This window comes from Juglans microcarpa x Juglans regia, chromosome 6D, assembly GCF_004785595.1.
Source record: "Juglans microcarpa x Juglans regia isolate MS1-56 chromosome 6D, Jm3101_v1.0, whole genome shotgun sequence".
In the NCBI taxonomy this organism is placed as follows: domain Eukaryota; kingdom Viridiplantae; phylum Streptophyta; class Magnoliopsida; order Fagales; family Juglandaceae; genus Juglans; species Juglans microcarpa x Juglans regia.
Window position 1 is genome coordinate 18,539,659 of NC_054604.1, and position 13,904 is coordinate 18,553,562.

The 13,904-nt window shown below is 36.8% G+C and overlaps 1 protein-coding gene across 4 annotated transcripts; it reads left to right on the forward strand.

Annotated features, from left to right (window-relative positions):
• Positions 1-3,244: 3,244 nt before the first annotated feature.
• Positions 3,245-11,991, forward strand: LOC121234300 (E3 ubiquitin ligase PQT3-like). Of its 4 annotated transcripts, none has more exons than XM_041130190.1 (15): positions 3,245-4,204; positions 4,681-4,777; positions 5,037-5,118; positions 5,227-5,393; positions 5,505-5,581; positions 5,679-5,744; positions 6,278-6,434; positions 6,519-6,667; positions 6,882-7,046; positions 7,138-7,437; positions 7,729-7,770; positions 7,931-8,171; positions 8,412-8,531; positions 9,192-9,267; positions 11,127-11,991. In XM_041130190.1, exons 1-15 carry the CDS (start codon positions 4,039-4,041, stop codon positions 11,736-11,738), a joined length of 2,517 nt encoding a protein of 838 aa, XP_040986124.1. In that variant the 5' UTR covers positions 3,245-4,038; the 3' UTR covers positions 11,739-11,991. The 4 variants fall into 4 exon arrangements, with proteins under 4 accessions (XP_040986124.1, XP_040986123.1, XP_040986125.1 ...); XM_041130189.1 differs by having other exon boundaries at positions 3,246-4,204; positions 11,124-11,991; XM_041130191.1 differs by having other exon boundaries at positions 3,246-4,204; positions 5,688-5,744; positions 11,124-11,991.
• The last annotated feature ends 1,913 nt before the right edge of the window (positions 11,992-13,904 follow it).

Genomic DNA, 13,904 nt, shown 5'->3' on the forward strand with positions numbered 1-13,904 from the left:
TTGTATTTATCGAATGCAATGTCTCATAAGTAGCTATAATGTTATATGTAATTAGCCTACCTGGAATAAAGGCGCTTTAGTTTTTAGAAATAATATCTTGCAACACCTTCTTCAACCTATTTGCCATGGTCTTGGAAATCAGCTTATACATCACATTATATAGACTTATTGGCCGAAAGTGCCCTACCTTCTTTGGGTCAGCAACCTTTGGAATTAAGGCCACATGAGTGAAATTCACAGATTTTTTAAACTACCCCCATTTAAGAAGCTGAGGGCTGCATCACTGATATCATCTCTAATAATACTGTAGAAATTTTGGTAGAAACAAGCATTATATCCATCTGGTCCAGGTGATTTATAAGGCCTCATTTGTTTTAGAGCTACCTCCACTTCATCCCTTGTAAATCTTTTCTCCAATTCCTCTTTCATCCTACTGGTGACCTGTCCCTCCAAAGACTGCACACACTCCTCCATAACCTCTCAGGAGCTTCAGATCTGTATACTTCAAAAAAATGAAGTTTAAAAGCCTTAGCTATCTCCTCATCTCCTTCTTCTAATTCTGATTTAGAATTAATCACTGATACGATCTGATTTTTTCTCTTTCTTTGCTTTGCACATGCATGGAAAAATTTTGTATTTTTGTCACCCAGACTATACCAATTTGTCCTTGCTCTTTGCCTCCATCTTAAATCTTCTTGTTCCAACAGCTTCCCCACTTCTTGCTGCAACTTATGAATTTCTACTGTATTTTCTGGCCCTTCCACTTCTTGCAACTCTTTTATTCTTGCTGAAATCTAATCTATACCACTATTTCTTTCCCTGTCTTTCTTCCTAAAACCTCTCACCAAAGTTCCATTACACACCTTTTACAAATTCTGAACTTGCTTCATAGGTTCATGAGACTGCTTTCTACTAGTCCACACTGCCTCAATTATCCTCTCACATTCCTCCTCCTTAAGCCAACTTGCCTCAAATTTAAACAAATGTTGTCTTCTCCTTCTTTTATTCCATTCCCCCATGACAGTAAGTATAATTGGCTTGTGATCTAAGCATCTAGCCACAGTCCCCTCCACTACTACTTCTTTGAACAGATTTTTCCAACCATTATTTATAACAAATCTATCAAGTCTCTCATTTGTAAAAGTCTCATCCGTGTGACCATATATATTGGTTAATAATATAAGCACACATATTTTATAATTAAATATATAGTATGTAACCTAATTACTTATGTCTATATATTGAATATACTTCATAGTTATTTTATAATTTATACAATAGTTAGTCAGTAAAATTTAATAATTTCATATACTAGTATGTAGGAACCATATATGAAATGTTGATATATATTATCATATTATTTATATGTATTGGTAATTTATATAACATGTAATATATGGTTATTATGGATTAACATCAAGTAGTTATATACTAATTATTTATAAGTTTTTACAATTTTCTAATTTAATAAAGGGTCTACTTGTTAGTTGTAAAAATTCTATTAAATTTAGATTTTTTATTTTTTTTATTTATCCAATTTTTTATTTATTAAATTTTATTCAAAAATTTAAAAATAAATAATTCTGACTCGACTTAGATGTAACTCATCAAGTCGAATTCAAATAAATAAAAAATTAGATAAAAATCTCAAATTCCAACTCGAATATTTTGAATCGATCTCATTGGCTTGGACATAAATCTGTCAATCTTCGCCCGTAATGTTTTCGATAATTGGGAGAGAGATAAAAGAAAGAGAAAAGTTTCAAATCGGTCGGGTGTCGATTTCACTTTTATACCTGCTAATAAAGGTATAACACGTAGTAAACTTATTGAAGTTAACGTAAAATCACATCCATTCTACTCTATCTCTTCTCCCTTCAGTCTTCCCCCATCCTTCTTTCCTCTTCTCCCCGAAAGACTCCCTCGAACCCATCTTCGTCTCCTTCAACAGATTCGTCTTCAGATTTCATCTCCTTCAACAAAGGCCATCTTCGTCTCCCTCAACATAGGCCATCTTCGTCTTCATATTTTATTCAAAGAATTACCAGAATCTTCTCGACAAGGTGAGTGAGATCGGATAAAGCGCAATCGCTATCACTGCTACAGAAAGACTCTGTCCCAACACTCCCATTCTCCAAGTAACAATTAAAAAAGAAAATTCTTCTACGACTAATACAGTCAAACCTAGTAATAATGCAAACTTTGTCTTATATCTATTTTGATTGAAAAAAAATTGAGATGGAGCTCTCATTGTTATCGTTGACTATGCTCATGCCATTCCACAAAAATGATACTTATCTCTATCATGTCTCAATTCTATGAGATGCAATCAATACTTTTTTAAAATTTCCTCTTTTCAAAATCTTAAAAAGAAAAAAATTATAATAGAATCAAATATGATTTTGAAATGATTTGATTCCATTTGCAACCCAAAAGAATCCATCGAATATATAAAAAGAAAAGCAGAAACCTACTTCCCCAGGTGTTTGCCATATCAACAGAACAAAGACTACGATATCAGACTAAAAATTTGTGAGCTAGTACCTTCACCAATCTCTCGTCGATGGTCACAAATCTCTTGTCGATGGCCACAAATCCCTCTACACAGATGGTATTCTAGAGGGAGAGAAAGAGAGTGACAGAGGGTGGTCGGAGGGTAGGTGCCGAGGTGGGGGAGGCAGGGAGTGAGGGGGGAAAGAGTTGTAAAAAAAAAAATTTCACTACAGCAGGTGTAAGATGTATTTTTCTGCAACCCCTATGTGACAACTTGTAATTTGCAGGTGTAAAGTGAAGAAAAACATCCGACCGGCCTGGAGGGTCTTTGTAAGGCTTCGTTTGCTTCATAAATTCATCTCAACTCATCTCAACTTATTATTATAATTTTTTCAAATTTCAATACAAAATATAATAAAAAATTTAATTTTTTTAAATTTTAAAATAATAATAATAATAAAAAATAATATTTTAATAATATTTTATTATCTCAATTCAAATCAGTTTAATATCTAAACGCAGCGTAAAAGATTAAAAAAAAAAAAAAAAAGTTCATTATCCGCAACGGCGTAAATTGACAGCGCGAGTGTATGAAACGCGTCTTGAAGACGAGTGTACAGAGCGGCGTACGGGCCACGCAGCCAACCATCACATCTTCGAGCATATATGCGTCATATATATGTAGATATATATATATTTATATTATATATATATATATATTTACGTTTGTGTACATATCTCTATATATATTAACAATCGGGCTCATAGATCAAAAGAACATGAAAATAAAAGGAGAGAGATGTAAAGAGGGGAAAAATTGCTGAACCCTCCGAAAATCTACCGAACCCTATTCTCTTCGCTTCCAAACTGTGGCAACCCATCCACACGATGCAATCCTTACCTTAATATTTCCTCGTTAGGGTTTCGATTTCCTTAGCTGTGCAGAAGCTCTTCGAGTTCCGGATATTGAAGATTGGGGTTTGTGCGGCCAATCAGTGTTCGAGTCCTTGATCTTGAAGATTATTGTTTATGCCCGATCGGAGACCTCTCTGCGCAGATCTGATCTCGTTTCATTCTGTACCTTCTCTCGCCGGACCGATTGTTGAAGAATTGTTGTTTCCGCGCTTGTCTGATTATTGTTCAAGTTGAAGAACCAGTTTTTCTTTGTCTCGAAGATACGGTTTCTTCGATTTTGGCTGAGATCTGTGAAGTTACATTGAAACTGTTGCTATCGGAGGGCAGGAATATTTACGACGCTATCCTCGGACGCTTTTGTATTTGTCGTCCTCCGTTGCAAGTTGTTTTGAGATTTTGATTGCCAAAGGCCTGGATTTCTTTTGAAGGAGATTCTGGAGATTAGCAGCGCGCGAAGAATAATCACTGAGCTCTTCTGTGTGGTTCGAATAAGAAAGAGCTTAGATTTTGTACTGTTTGAATTTGTTCGAGTTTAATATTAGGCCTTTTTTTTAAGGCCTTTTCCTTTGGGGCGTTTGTTCTTGTTTTGCTATTGTTGTTATTTTTTTCAGAAAGTAAAAGAAAAATATAATGGCGGTGTATTATAAATTTAAGAGTGCAAAAGATTACGATTCAATTCCCATGGATGGTCCTTTCATCTCAGTTGGTACCTTGAAAGAAAAAATTTTTGAATCCAAACACTTGGGTAGGGGTACCGATTTCGATCTTGTGGTCACCAACGCCCAGACTAATGAAGGTTGGTTCTGATTTTTAGACATTTTAATGAATTCTCTTTCAAATATTTCCAACAGAATTGGGTTTTAGATAAGAGAGAATAGTGTGTTCTTGCTTTCAATTAGTTTTGGTTTGGGACCTATTCTCTATTTCATATTCACCTAAAAAAAAGTAAAGGGGTTGGTTTGCACTGTCACCATACCAATTGACATGTGCTACCATGTGCCCTGGCATTCACAAAGCAAATAAATTTATATTGGTCATTTGCGAATGCCGTTTATTTGAAAGGAATTTGGTTCAATATTTAATTGTAATGGGTGAAATTTGAGAGATGGGCTGTGAGATCGATTTTCTGATTATGTGGAATGTTAGGCAACCTTTTAGGGAGAATAGGATCCTCATGTGGGGAATTATGTTTCATAACTTGTATGTTTAGTTTCATGGATTGATGACTTTCACAGTATTTTATACACAATCTGTTTCTGTTTGGAATTTCAGAATATCTTGATGAAGCAATGTTGATTCCTAAAAATACCTCAGTTTTAATTCGTCGAGTTCCTGGACGGCCACGTTTGCCCATTGTCACTGGACAAGAGTACTACCTCAAACTTTTTATTTCTTGATTGCTTAGTTCTTATGTGGGTTTATTAAGTTGCACAAATGACCAATGACCAGCTGCACAGATAGAGTTAGCAGCATACTATCATGGTGATATGGGCAGTTCTTGTCATTTTTTCTTTGCAAAGCCATATTGTGGTGGTGATGTATGCCGAAATAGATTTCCTCCTGCACACATTTTGTTATGAAGAGAATTCTGAAAGTTTGGTTGAGTTGGAATTTGTTTCGTTTTGTAGGCCTAAGGTAGAAAATAAGATGGACGAGGCTGAACCAGAAAAGAGTAGCTTACCAGTTACTGATGCTTCTACCATGAAATATGTGAGCTTAACCTTCATAATTTTCCCTGATTAAGTCATATTACTGGGATTTGAGTCTGGTCTCAAATGTATGCATTTGAGTAATTATGTGTTCAATTTGACTTTACAGCCTGAGGACTCAGAGTGGGATGAGTTTGGGAACGATTTGTATGCGATTCCTGAAGCTCTGCCCGTTCAGTCCAACAATCTAATTCTGGAAGCTCTCCCTACCAATATAGCTGATGAAGAGAGCAAAATTAAAGCTCTAATTGATACTCCAGCCTTGGACTGGCAGCGGTGAGATGCCCTGTTTTTGTCTTTTTATTTTTGTTGCATTATCCGACTTAACGGTGGTTTTAGGTTATTAATGCGAAATGATATAATTCATGACTTCGTATTGGATTGCAGTCAAGGTCCTGATGGCTATGGCCCCGGCAGAGGTTTTGGAAGGGGTATAGGTGGTAGAATGGGTGGGCGTGGTTTTGGTGAGTCTTTATATCTTATTGAGTTTTTCATATGTTGTCCTGACCTTTACTTAATCTATTTATGCAACAAGCTGAAATATGTTATTCTCTTTTTGAGGTCGAGCAGGGTTTGAGCGGAAAACACCTCCTCCTGGGTATATATGTTACAGGTGCAAGGTGCCCGGTATGTTCATGTTCTATGATTTTTTTTCCCTTCTCATCTTAGTCAGAAAATTGATTGCTGATTGCTGGTTGGGGAGTGTCTGAGTGTATATATGTACCATATAAAAAAATGCTCAGGGCAACCATGATTTAGGCTTCGTTTGGTTAGTTAACTTCTCTCAACTCATCTCAACTCATCATTACAACTTTTTCAAATTCCAATACAAAATATAATAAACAATTCAACTTTTTCAAATCTCAAAATAATAATAATATTAAAAAATAATATTCTAATAATATTTTATCATCTCAACTCAACTCAACTCAACTCAACTTACTTCAACATCCAAACACAACCTTAGTCATCTGACTGAGGAAGATCTCTCTTTCTTAATCTTTCTTCCATCGCAATCGTATTGGTGCTGAGCCTTTCGTTGGGTTATTTTAACCAAAAAGAGAGACGCCGACAGCTTATATTTCTAGCACCAACTTATAGAAAAAAAAAAATATTTCTAGCACCAAAGGGCTCAGTGTGCAGGAACTTTTTGTGTGCAGGGCACTTTATTCAGCACTGCCCTACAAATGGTGATCCAAGTTTTGACATCAAAAGGGTGAAACCACCAACTGGTATACCGAAGTCCATGCTGATGGCTACCCCAGATGGTTCATACGCATTATCAAGTGGTGCGGTAGCAGTCTTGAAACCAAACGAGTAAGCCAACATTACTATAAGTTTTTCATAGTTATTACCTTTCTTAGTTGTGAAAATTGATTATAGCAGTTTAATTGAGATCAGGGCTGCTTTTGAGAAAGAAATTGAAGGGTTACCATCCACACGCTCTGTTGGCGAGCTACCACCTGAGCTTCACTGCCCGTTGTGTAAGGAAGTAATGAAAGATGCTGTGCTGACGAGCAAGTGTTGTTTTGAGAGCTTTTGCGATAAATGTATGTTGTGATGTTTCTAGTGTTGAAAAATGTGATTACTTTTACCAAAAGGGGGATGTTATGTAGAATTTTAATTTTAGTATCATAGTTTCATTAGGTTGTCTTAATCGATCAGCTAACTTTAGCACCTTTTAACCACTTCACTGTTCCTTTTCCTTAAATTGGCATATCAAACATTTTGTTCTCAGGCTCGTGTACATAAAATTTGACGCAGGTATTAGGGACCACATAATGTCGAAGGCAGTGTGCGTATGTGGGGCAAAAAACATTCTTGCAGATGATCTCCTGCCAAATAAGACGCTCAGGGATACAATCAACCGTATATTGGAGGGTGGTAACAGCAGTGCTGACAATGCTGGAAGTACATTTCAAGTTCAAGGTTTGTGGTTACAATAGCATGGATTTTTTATCGATCCCAATTATATTATAAGATAGGTTTTGTTAATGGCATATTGACTTTTAAAATTCAGATATGGAGTCTGCACGCTGTCCGCAGCCCAAGATTCCATCGCCGACTTTATCTGCTGCGTCAAAGGGTGAACATAAGCCATTGCCTATTAATGAAGAAACCCCACACATACGTGACAATACAGATGACGGGAAGGCTGCTACTGCACCACAGCAGATAGCAGAGAGAGTGAGGGCTGCAAAAACAGCTATGTCTGAGGCTACGCGTGAGTCAGTGAGTGTGAAGGAACCTGCAGCATCTCAGGGGAGTGCTCCCTTAGCTGAGGAAGAAGTGCAGCAGAAGGTGGCAATTAGCGAGGCTGGTAATGTTGTACTATTTTATGATATTTTGAAATCTTCTTTTTTCTCCCCTACCCTTTCTATTGAGTCAAGTGCTTTTGAAATACTTATGCCGGTTAATAGCATATCTTGTTTCCTACTTATATTGTACGTAGGAGCTGCATTGATGTTTGTCATAATTCAATTAGAGGCTGAAACCATATAAGCTCAATTAATTGAACTATTTTATGAACTCTTGACATTTTCTTTATTTATTTGCTTCTTGTTCTATATGTTCAAGAATATTTGATCTCACATTGTTCTTTGTATTTTAGGGAAGAAAAAGAAAAAGAAGAAATTACGCATGCCATCAAATGGTATGACCATTATCCTCTTTTGCCCAACACTAGATGGAAATCATTAAGAACTGAGTATTTCTTCTTGGCTCTAGTTATGAACATCATAGTTAAAATTGTTTTGGGGGCTGTTTCATCCTTTTCTTTTGAAGATAATTTATTCTGGTTTTGTTTGCCTCAGATTTGCAGTGGAAAACCTCTCAAGATCTTGCAGCTGAGAATTATATGATGCCTTTTGGTCCTGCCTTCAATCCATACTGGACTGGCATGCAACCCGGCATGGATTATATGGCACCATATCCTGGAAACATGCCTTTTACAGGTTATGGACTAGGCCCCTTTGACATGCCTTTCGGGGGTATTGTACCACAGGACCCATTTGCTGGGCAAGGCTATATGTTCCCTCCTGTTCCACCTCAAAGGTATGTGTGTATCATGTAAATCCAATTTTACTGGCTCCCTCCCTTCCTCTCTCCTTCTCTAGTGTATTTACTAAGGGCAAGCTCGGTTGTCTGTTATTGTGCAATGGCTGTCTGTCTAGTTGGGTAGTTTTATTTCACTGAATCGTAATTAGCATGTGTTCTTGGTATGCAAAATGCTATTCTGAACATACTTATGATTCAACAACTTAATGTGATTTGTGATGTTTTGGATATATATAGGGATCTTTCAGAGTTCAGTATGGGTATGAACGGTCCACCTCCAATCATGAGCCGAGAGGAATTTGAGGCACGAAAAGCTGATTTGAGGAGAAAGCGTGAAAATGAGAGACGAGGTGAAAGGTAAACAGTAAATGTTTTATTTATTTTGGATCTGTGGTGCCTGTGTATCTTTAAGAAAGTGATATGGTATTATTAGGCTCGTTTGATTATATGGCTCTGTTTTGTTTTGATATATTAATGGTGTGCATTGTTCAATGGATGAATATCAGTATGAATTTTTTGGATCATGTTGCTGTTAAGTAACAGTTTCCAGCTTTTAAGCATATATCTAGTACAATATGATGCCTGTTTTGTTACCTAAAGTCAGCACTTATAAAAAAAACAATATGATGCCTGTTTTTCATTACAACACTGTGCTTTTTAAATAAAAAAATGAATTCAAGACCCAGCCCACCCTTTTTTAAAATGCCTTTAATTCTAAATTGGAGAACAATTTGCTCGGTATTGCTTATTAATGTCGGTAAGAAATGCCAGATATTTATGTACCAAAAGAATTCTCATATATTGGGATACAGTATATGTATATGAACTATGCATTCTGATTATGTATATTCCCATTGAACTGTCTCGGTGATTTAGGTCAGGGTTTTCTCTCTTCTATATTACACTTCTGTTGCTTGTACTATGTGGAAAATTCTTGATTTCTTTTATTTTTTTTTCTTAACCACAAAACTAAAGCTGTCTTATGGTGAACTAGTTTATTTTCTTCATCCTGAGCAGGGAGTTCTCCAAAGATCGGGAGTTTGGTAGGGAAGTGAGCAGCAGTGGCGATATTTCTTCAATGAAATTGAAATCTGTATGTCTTTTCTATCGTCCCAATTTCCCTTTTCCTTGTTATTTTTGCAGCAGGTGCTTCTCACAGCCGTTAGCAACAATTTGGCAAGAAAACACCAACTTGGCTAAAAAACACCAATTTGGCAATTTATCACTCGTTTCTTCTTCTTATTTTTGTTTTTGTTTTTGTTTTTTTTCACGAAGAAGAGAGATTGTTTCGTTGCTACAGTTAGGATCAAATAATGGATGGTTTAGAAGCTTCAGTTTCTTTCTTTACCGGGTGCTCGCGCCGTAATGCTTGAATACATATAAATAGCGTGTGTTTATTTGTATGCTTAATGATGCCATAACATAGGAAGAGAGTGCAAGAAAATTTAAAGTTTGATTTCGGTCTATGGCTCTGCCTATTAAATGGATCTGAAGAAGATAAAAGAAAAATGTTAGAACATGGAGTTAGTTTTCTTGACTTGAAAAACTGATGAATAATGTTGGTATTAATTTAGATTCTCAGGTGGAAGTAATGAATTGAATTTACTGATAAATCGTACCGGGGGGGACTTTTCAGCAATTGAGTTATCTTATGGTCCTTGACTGTCTTATCCTCGAAAAGTGTTAATTGAAGTTATCCTGGATGCTGTTGTCACGTCTAATGTTTAGATCAATGGTCATAAAGTTTTAATTTGAGTATCACAAGGTACTTTTGTTCTATATGTATGTATATTTTTTTTTTTTTTGTCTTTAGTGAGGGCGCATCATATGCTTGAGTCATGCATTGATCTTGGGGTTAGGTTCCTGCTTGTATGTTCATTTAAATAATAATATCTATATAACAGCTGTAGTAGGAAAAACGTTAATAGTAATATTAATTATTATAAAAACTAATAATAATAATAATAATAATAATAATTTTAAGAATAATACAAATTTCTTTACTAATATATATAATTTTTCCTTATGCGGTAGGTTGTGAAATTTATGCTTTTGTTGGTATCTGGATGATGCCAGTTCAAGCAGCAATATGTACACCCATTTTTACTCTTTGAATGAACCTGCATTTCCTCCACAGAATGGGGTTTCAAAATATATTTTTGTTCTTTCAACCCGTTTTCTCAGATTGCCATACATTTTTGCATTATCTGTTGTTTGAGAGGTTTATTAGCGTGGTGTGTATTGCATGTGAATCTAGTAATGGTATTTCTATTAATTGATATTACTTTTATAATTTATTTTATAAAGATGCCTATCATTTAATTTAAAACAGAAATGTAATATATATATATATATATATTTTTTTTTTATGAGTAAAACAGAATTGTAATAATTGGGCAGCTGTTTTAGAAATCTGGCCTTTAGTAGGCGCCCCTGCAGTACTTTATATTTCGACTCCCATAAATTTTAAAAAACAAAACATGTTTATTTTAATGTTTCTTATTTTTCACTTATAAAAGAAAATTGCATATATTTCTTATAAAGAGCTATGATTAGAAGGCATCGAAATTCTTCTCGCCTATACACCAATTCGTCGACCCCATACTGTGTAAGTTTAATACATGGGATGGGGATTTTAAGCCCTACTTGGGATATTAGGAAAAAAAAAAATCGAGGCCCTAGTTATATTAATAATTAATAATAATAATAATAATTTAGTTGTTGGAGATAAGAAGCTTAATTCCCGTTTCTACCATATAAAGAATTCCCACTTAGCACTTCCGCTTTGTAAAAGAAAACAGAGGAATCCCAGAAAATGAAAAATAAAATAAAAAGAAAAAAGGAAAATATAGTCGTAGCTTATTGTAGCTAAATAATAATAATAAAAGTGCATAAATTAAGAGTTCCACTGACGTGCCCTATATATATTGAAATCTGTGTTTGGTGCAGAAGCCTGTTCCCTCTTCGTCAAGCGCCGACCACCATTCTCACCAACGTCACCGATCCGAGAGATCGCCTGACCGGCCTGCACGCGAGCTCGAGCCCCCCCAGCGCCCCCCCAAGAGAAAATCAGACAACCATCACAGTCGCGAGTATGACCGTGACCACGATCGCGATCGCCACCACCGTTCAGAGTCTTCCGTCAGACCCTCCTCGGAAGCATCAGCCAAAGCCACCGCAGCCGCTGCTGCGGCAGACCGCAAACAAAAGGCCAGTGTGTTCTCCCGCATTAGCTTCCCGCCCGAAGAAGTCAGCAAGAAGAGAAAGCTCTCGTCCTCAACCGAGGCACCACCAGGCAAGGCTTCGGCAAATGGGTATTACGACGACTATAAATCGACTTCGACAAAGGGTGCTGCTTCTGTAACTAGCGGTGGAGGAGGAGGAAGTGGGAGGAAGAGTAGTAGTGCTGTGGAGTACGAGTCGAGCGACGAGGATAGGCATTTCAAGAGGAAGCCGTCGAGGTACGAGCCGTCACCTCCTCCCCCGCCGCAGGTGGAGTGGGAGGAGGAAGGGAGGCATCATTCGAGAGGTTCCAGGGAACGGGAGCGGAGCAAACACAGATAGATTAGAGAGTTGGGATAGTTGAAACAAATACGAGAGAGAGGGAGAGGGGTTGCATGATACATAGCCAGCCATGAGTTTGTCATTTGGAGCTTGGAGCTTCTCTGGCTGATGAGAGAAAACATGGGATTGGGAGGGGATTGAAGGCTGAGATGATAACATTCTCGTTGTGATAATTGAAAATCCACGGAGTTGTTGTACGAGCTTTGTATTTATTAAGCTTGATTTACAATCATACGAATTTGCATTTTTACTATGATAAATGGCAATCACACTATCTGCTCTGATGCTCTGCTACTTTCTTCCATTCCACTACTATTTTGGACTTTGTGTTCGATTTCTCGTTCTTTCTCCCAAAAACATTCCATCAACACGCGCTCTCTCATACGATCCCCTTATCTCTTATAAGCTATTTTCCTTGGTCATAATTTTCCGCATATTTTTATTTTAGGGTTGGTTTGTTTCGAGATAAAATAAAAATGCTTTACGGAAAACTGTTTCAGTAATTGCTCTTGCATGAAATGAAATTATTTTTGTGTGTTTTGCTGACAACTAAGAAACTAACAGCGTACACGTAATAATAGTAACAGATCATTTGGTAAACAATGTAGACACAAACAAGCTAGGAAAGCAAGCCGGAGTGTGATTTATACTTACTGACCAGCTATATTGAAATACTTTGTTTTAAATGCTATATAAAATATGCTTTTACATGTGAATAGCCCTCTGGTATCATGCATTATAAATAAGATGTTAGTGTTTTCGCTCTTGATAAGTTGTAAGCCCTCTGGCTAAGTGACAGCGGTGTGTGTTAAGGACATGTTTCGCACCCCGCCATGCTCCACCAGTCATCTGAGACGAAAGATTAAGGGGCCCGGAGTGCCTGTAAGCACCTCTGATGTCTAAGTCAGTGTATGCTTTTGAGTAAGAAAGATAGAGAGTACAAGAGAATGAATCCCTTGAATTATACATGTACCGAGGCTTTTATACATTCCCTTGTCTGGTGGGGCTCTACTCTTCCCGTGCCTGAAGTGTCTGCCCCTATGCTGGATAGTGTGTCGTCGAATTTAATGCAGCAGCCTTAGTTAGGGCATCTTTCGACCTACGTCGAGCCTTTGTGTCTGAGGGCAACATCCTGTTGCATTTAATGTGGCACCCCCTGTCAGAGGTGAGACCTTAAACCATATCTAATCATTTGATGCAGTGTGGCTGGAGGCGTGCCCAAGTAAGGGTTGTTTCCTTTCCTATGTTGTCTTGGGCATTCTCCTCGCCATATATAAAGCCTTTTAATACTGGGCTCTTAATTCTGATTATCAAATCGGGCCCAACCTGTCGAGGAATGATTGTGTCCTTCTAGTATGATTAGCAATGCCTAGTGGTCAAGTTGGCTATAGAGAATACGCTTGGTAAAATGCAATGGCTAAGTAGGGTTGATACACTTCATAACATCTATAGGTCAAGTGGGGTTAACAATATCTTGGAGAAAACCCAATGGTTAAGTTGAGTGATACACTTAGAAACCTATAAAGCAAATTAGGGTTCTACCATTTGGCAAAACCTATAACCCGGTATGGTACAGGCTAGTATTTAGTCTAAAGTATCACCTACATAAGAATATACTATTTACACTACCTTGTTATATTAACTGTTTTGATGAGATATGGTGTAATTATATTGACAAATTAAGAATTCTAAACTATTATATTTCATATTTGAACGTTGCCCCTTTACAATATGGTTCCAAAATAGTGCATATGTTTACCAGACTGAGAACTTTTGTAAAAAGTCTTATTAGTCACTAAGAATGGTTAATGGTAAGTTATTGTTGAATCATGTGCTCTCGTTTTTACCTGTAAAATTTTTTCAATTTTGCGAATGAGACAAATGCTAGTGAAGGGGGAAAATGAGGGGGAAAAGGAATGAGACCTACTGTCTTCCTTGGACTTTTAACCATAAGGTTAATTGTTGGTTTTAGGCTCTTTGTTTTTATAAACATACTCTTATTAATATAAGGTCTTATACCATATTTTGTTTATTAATTTTCTTTCATAGAAAAGCTCTTATGTAGGAGCTTGTGTCAAGCAATCAAGGTGTCGTTGTCATAAGAGGGTCTTGGTCGAGAACATCACTTAGTAATATTGTTCACACGTGACTACTCCTAATGATCTT

Coding starts and splice junctions, on each gene's coding strand:
- LOC121234300 (XM_041130189.1), top strand. CDS start 4,039: ATGGCGGTGTATTATAAATTTAAGAGTGCAAAAGATTACGATTCAATT. Junction 5,582..5,678: donor AATGGGTGGGCGTGGTTTTG/GTGAGTCTTTAT, acceptor TCTCTTTTTGAG/GTCGAGCAGGGTTTGAGCGG. Junction 7,438..7,728: donor GGTGGCAATTAGCGAGGCTG/GTAATGTTGTAC, acceptor TTTGTATTTTAG/GGAAGAAAAAGAAAAAGAAG.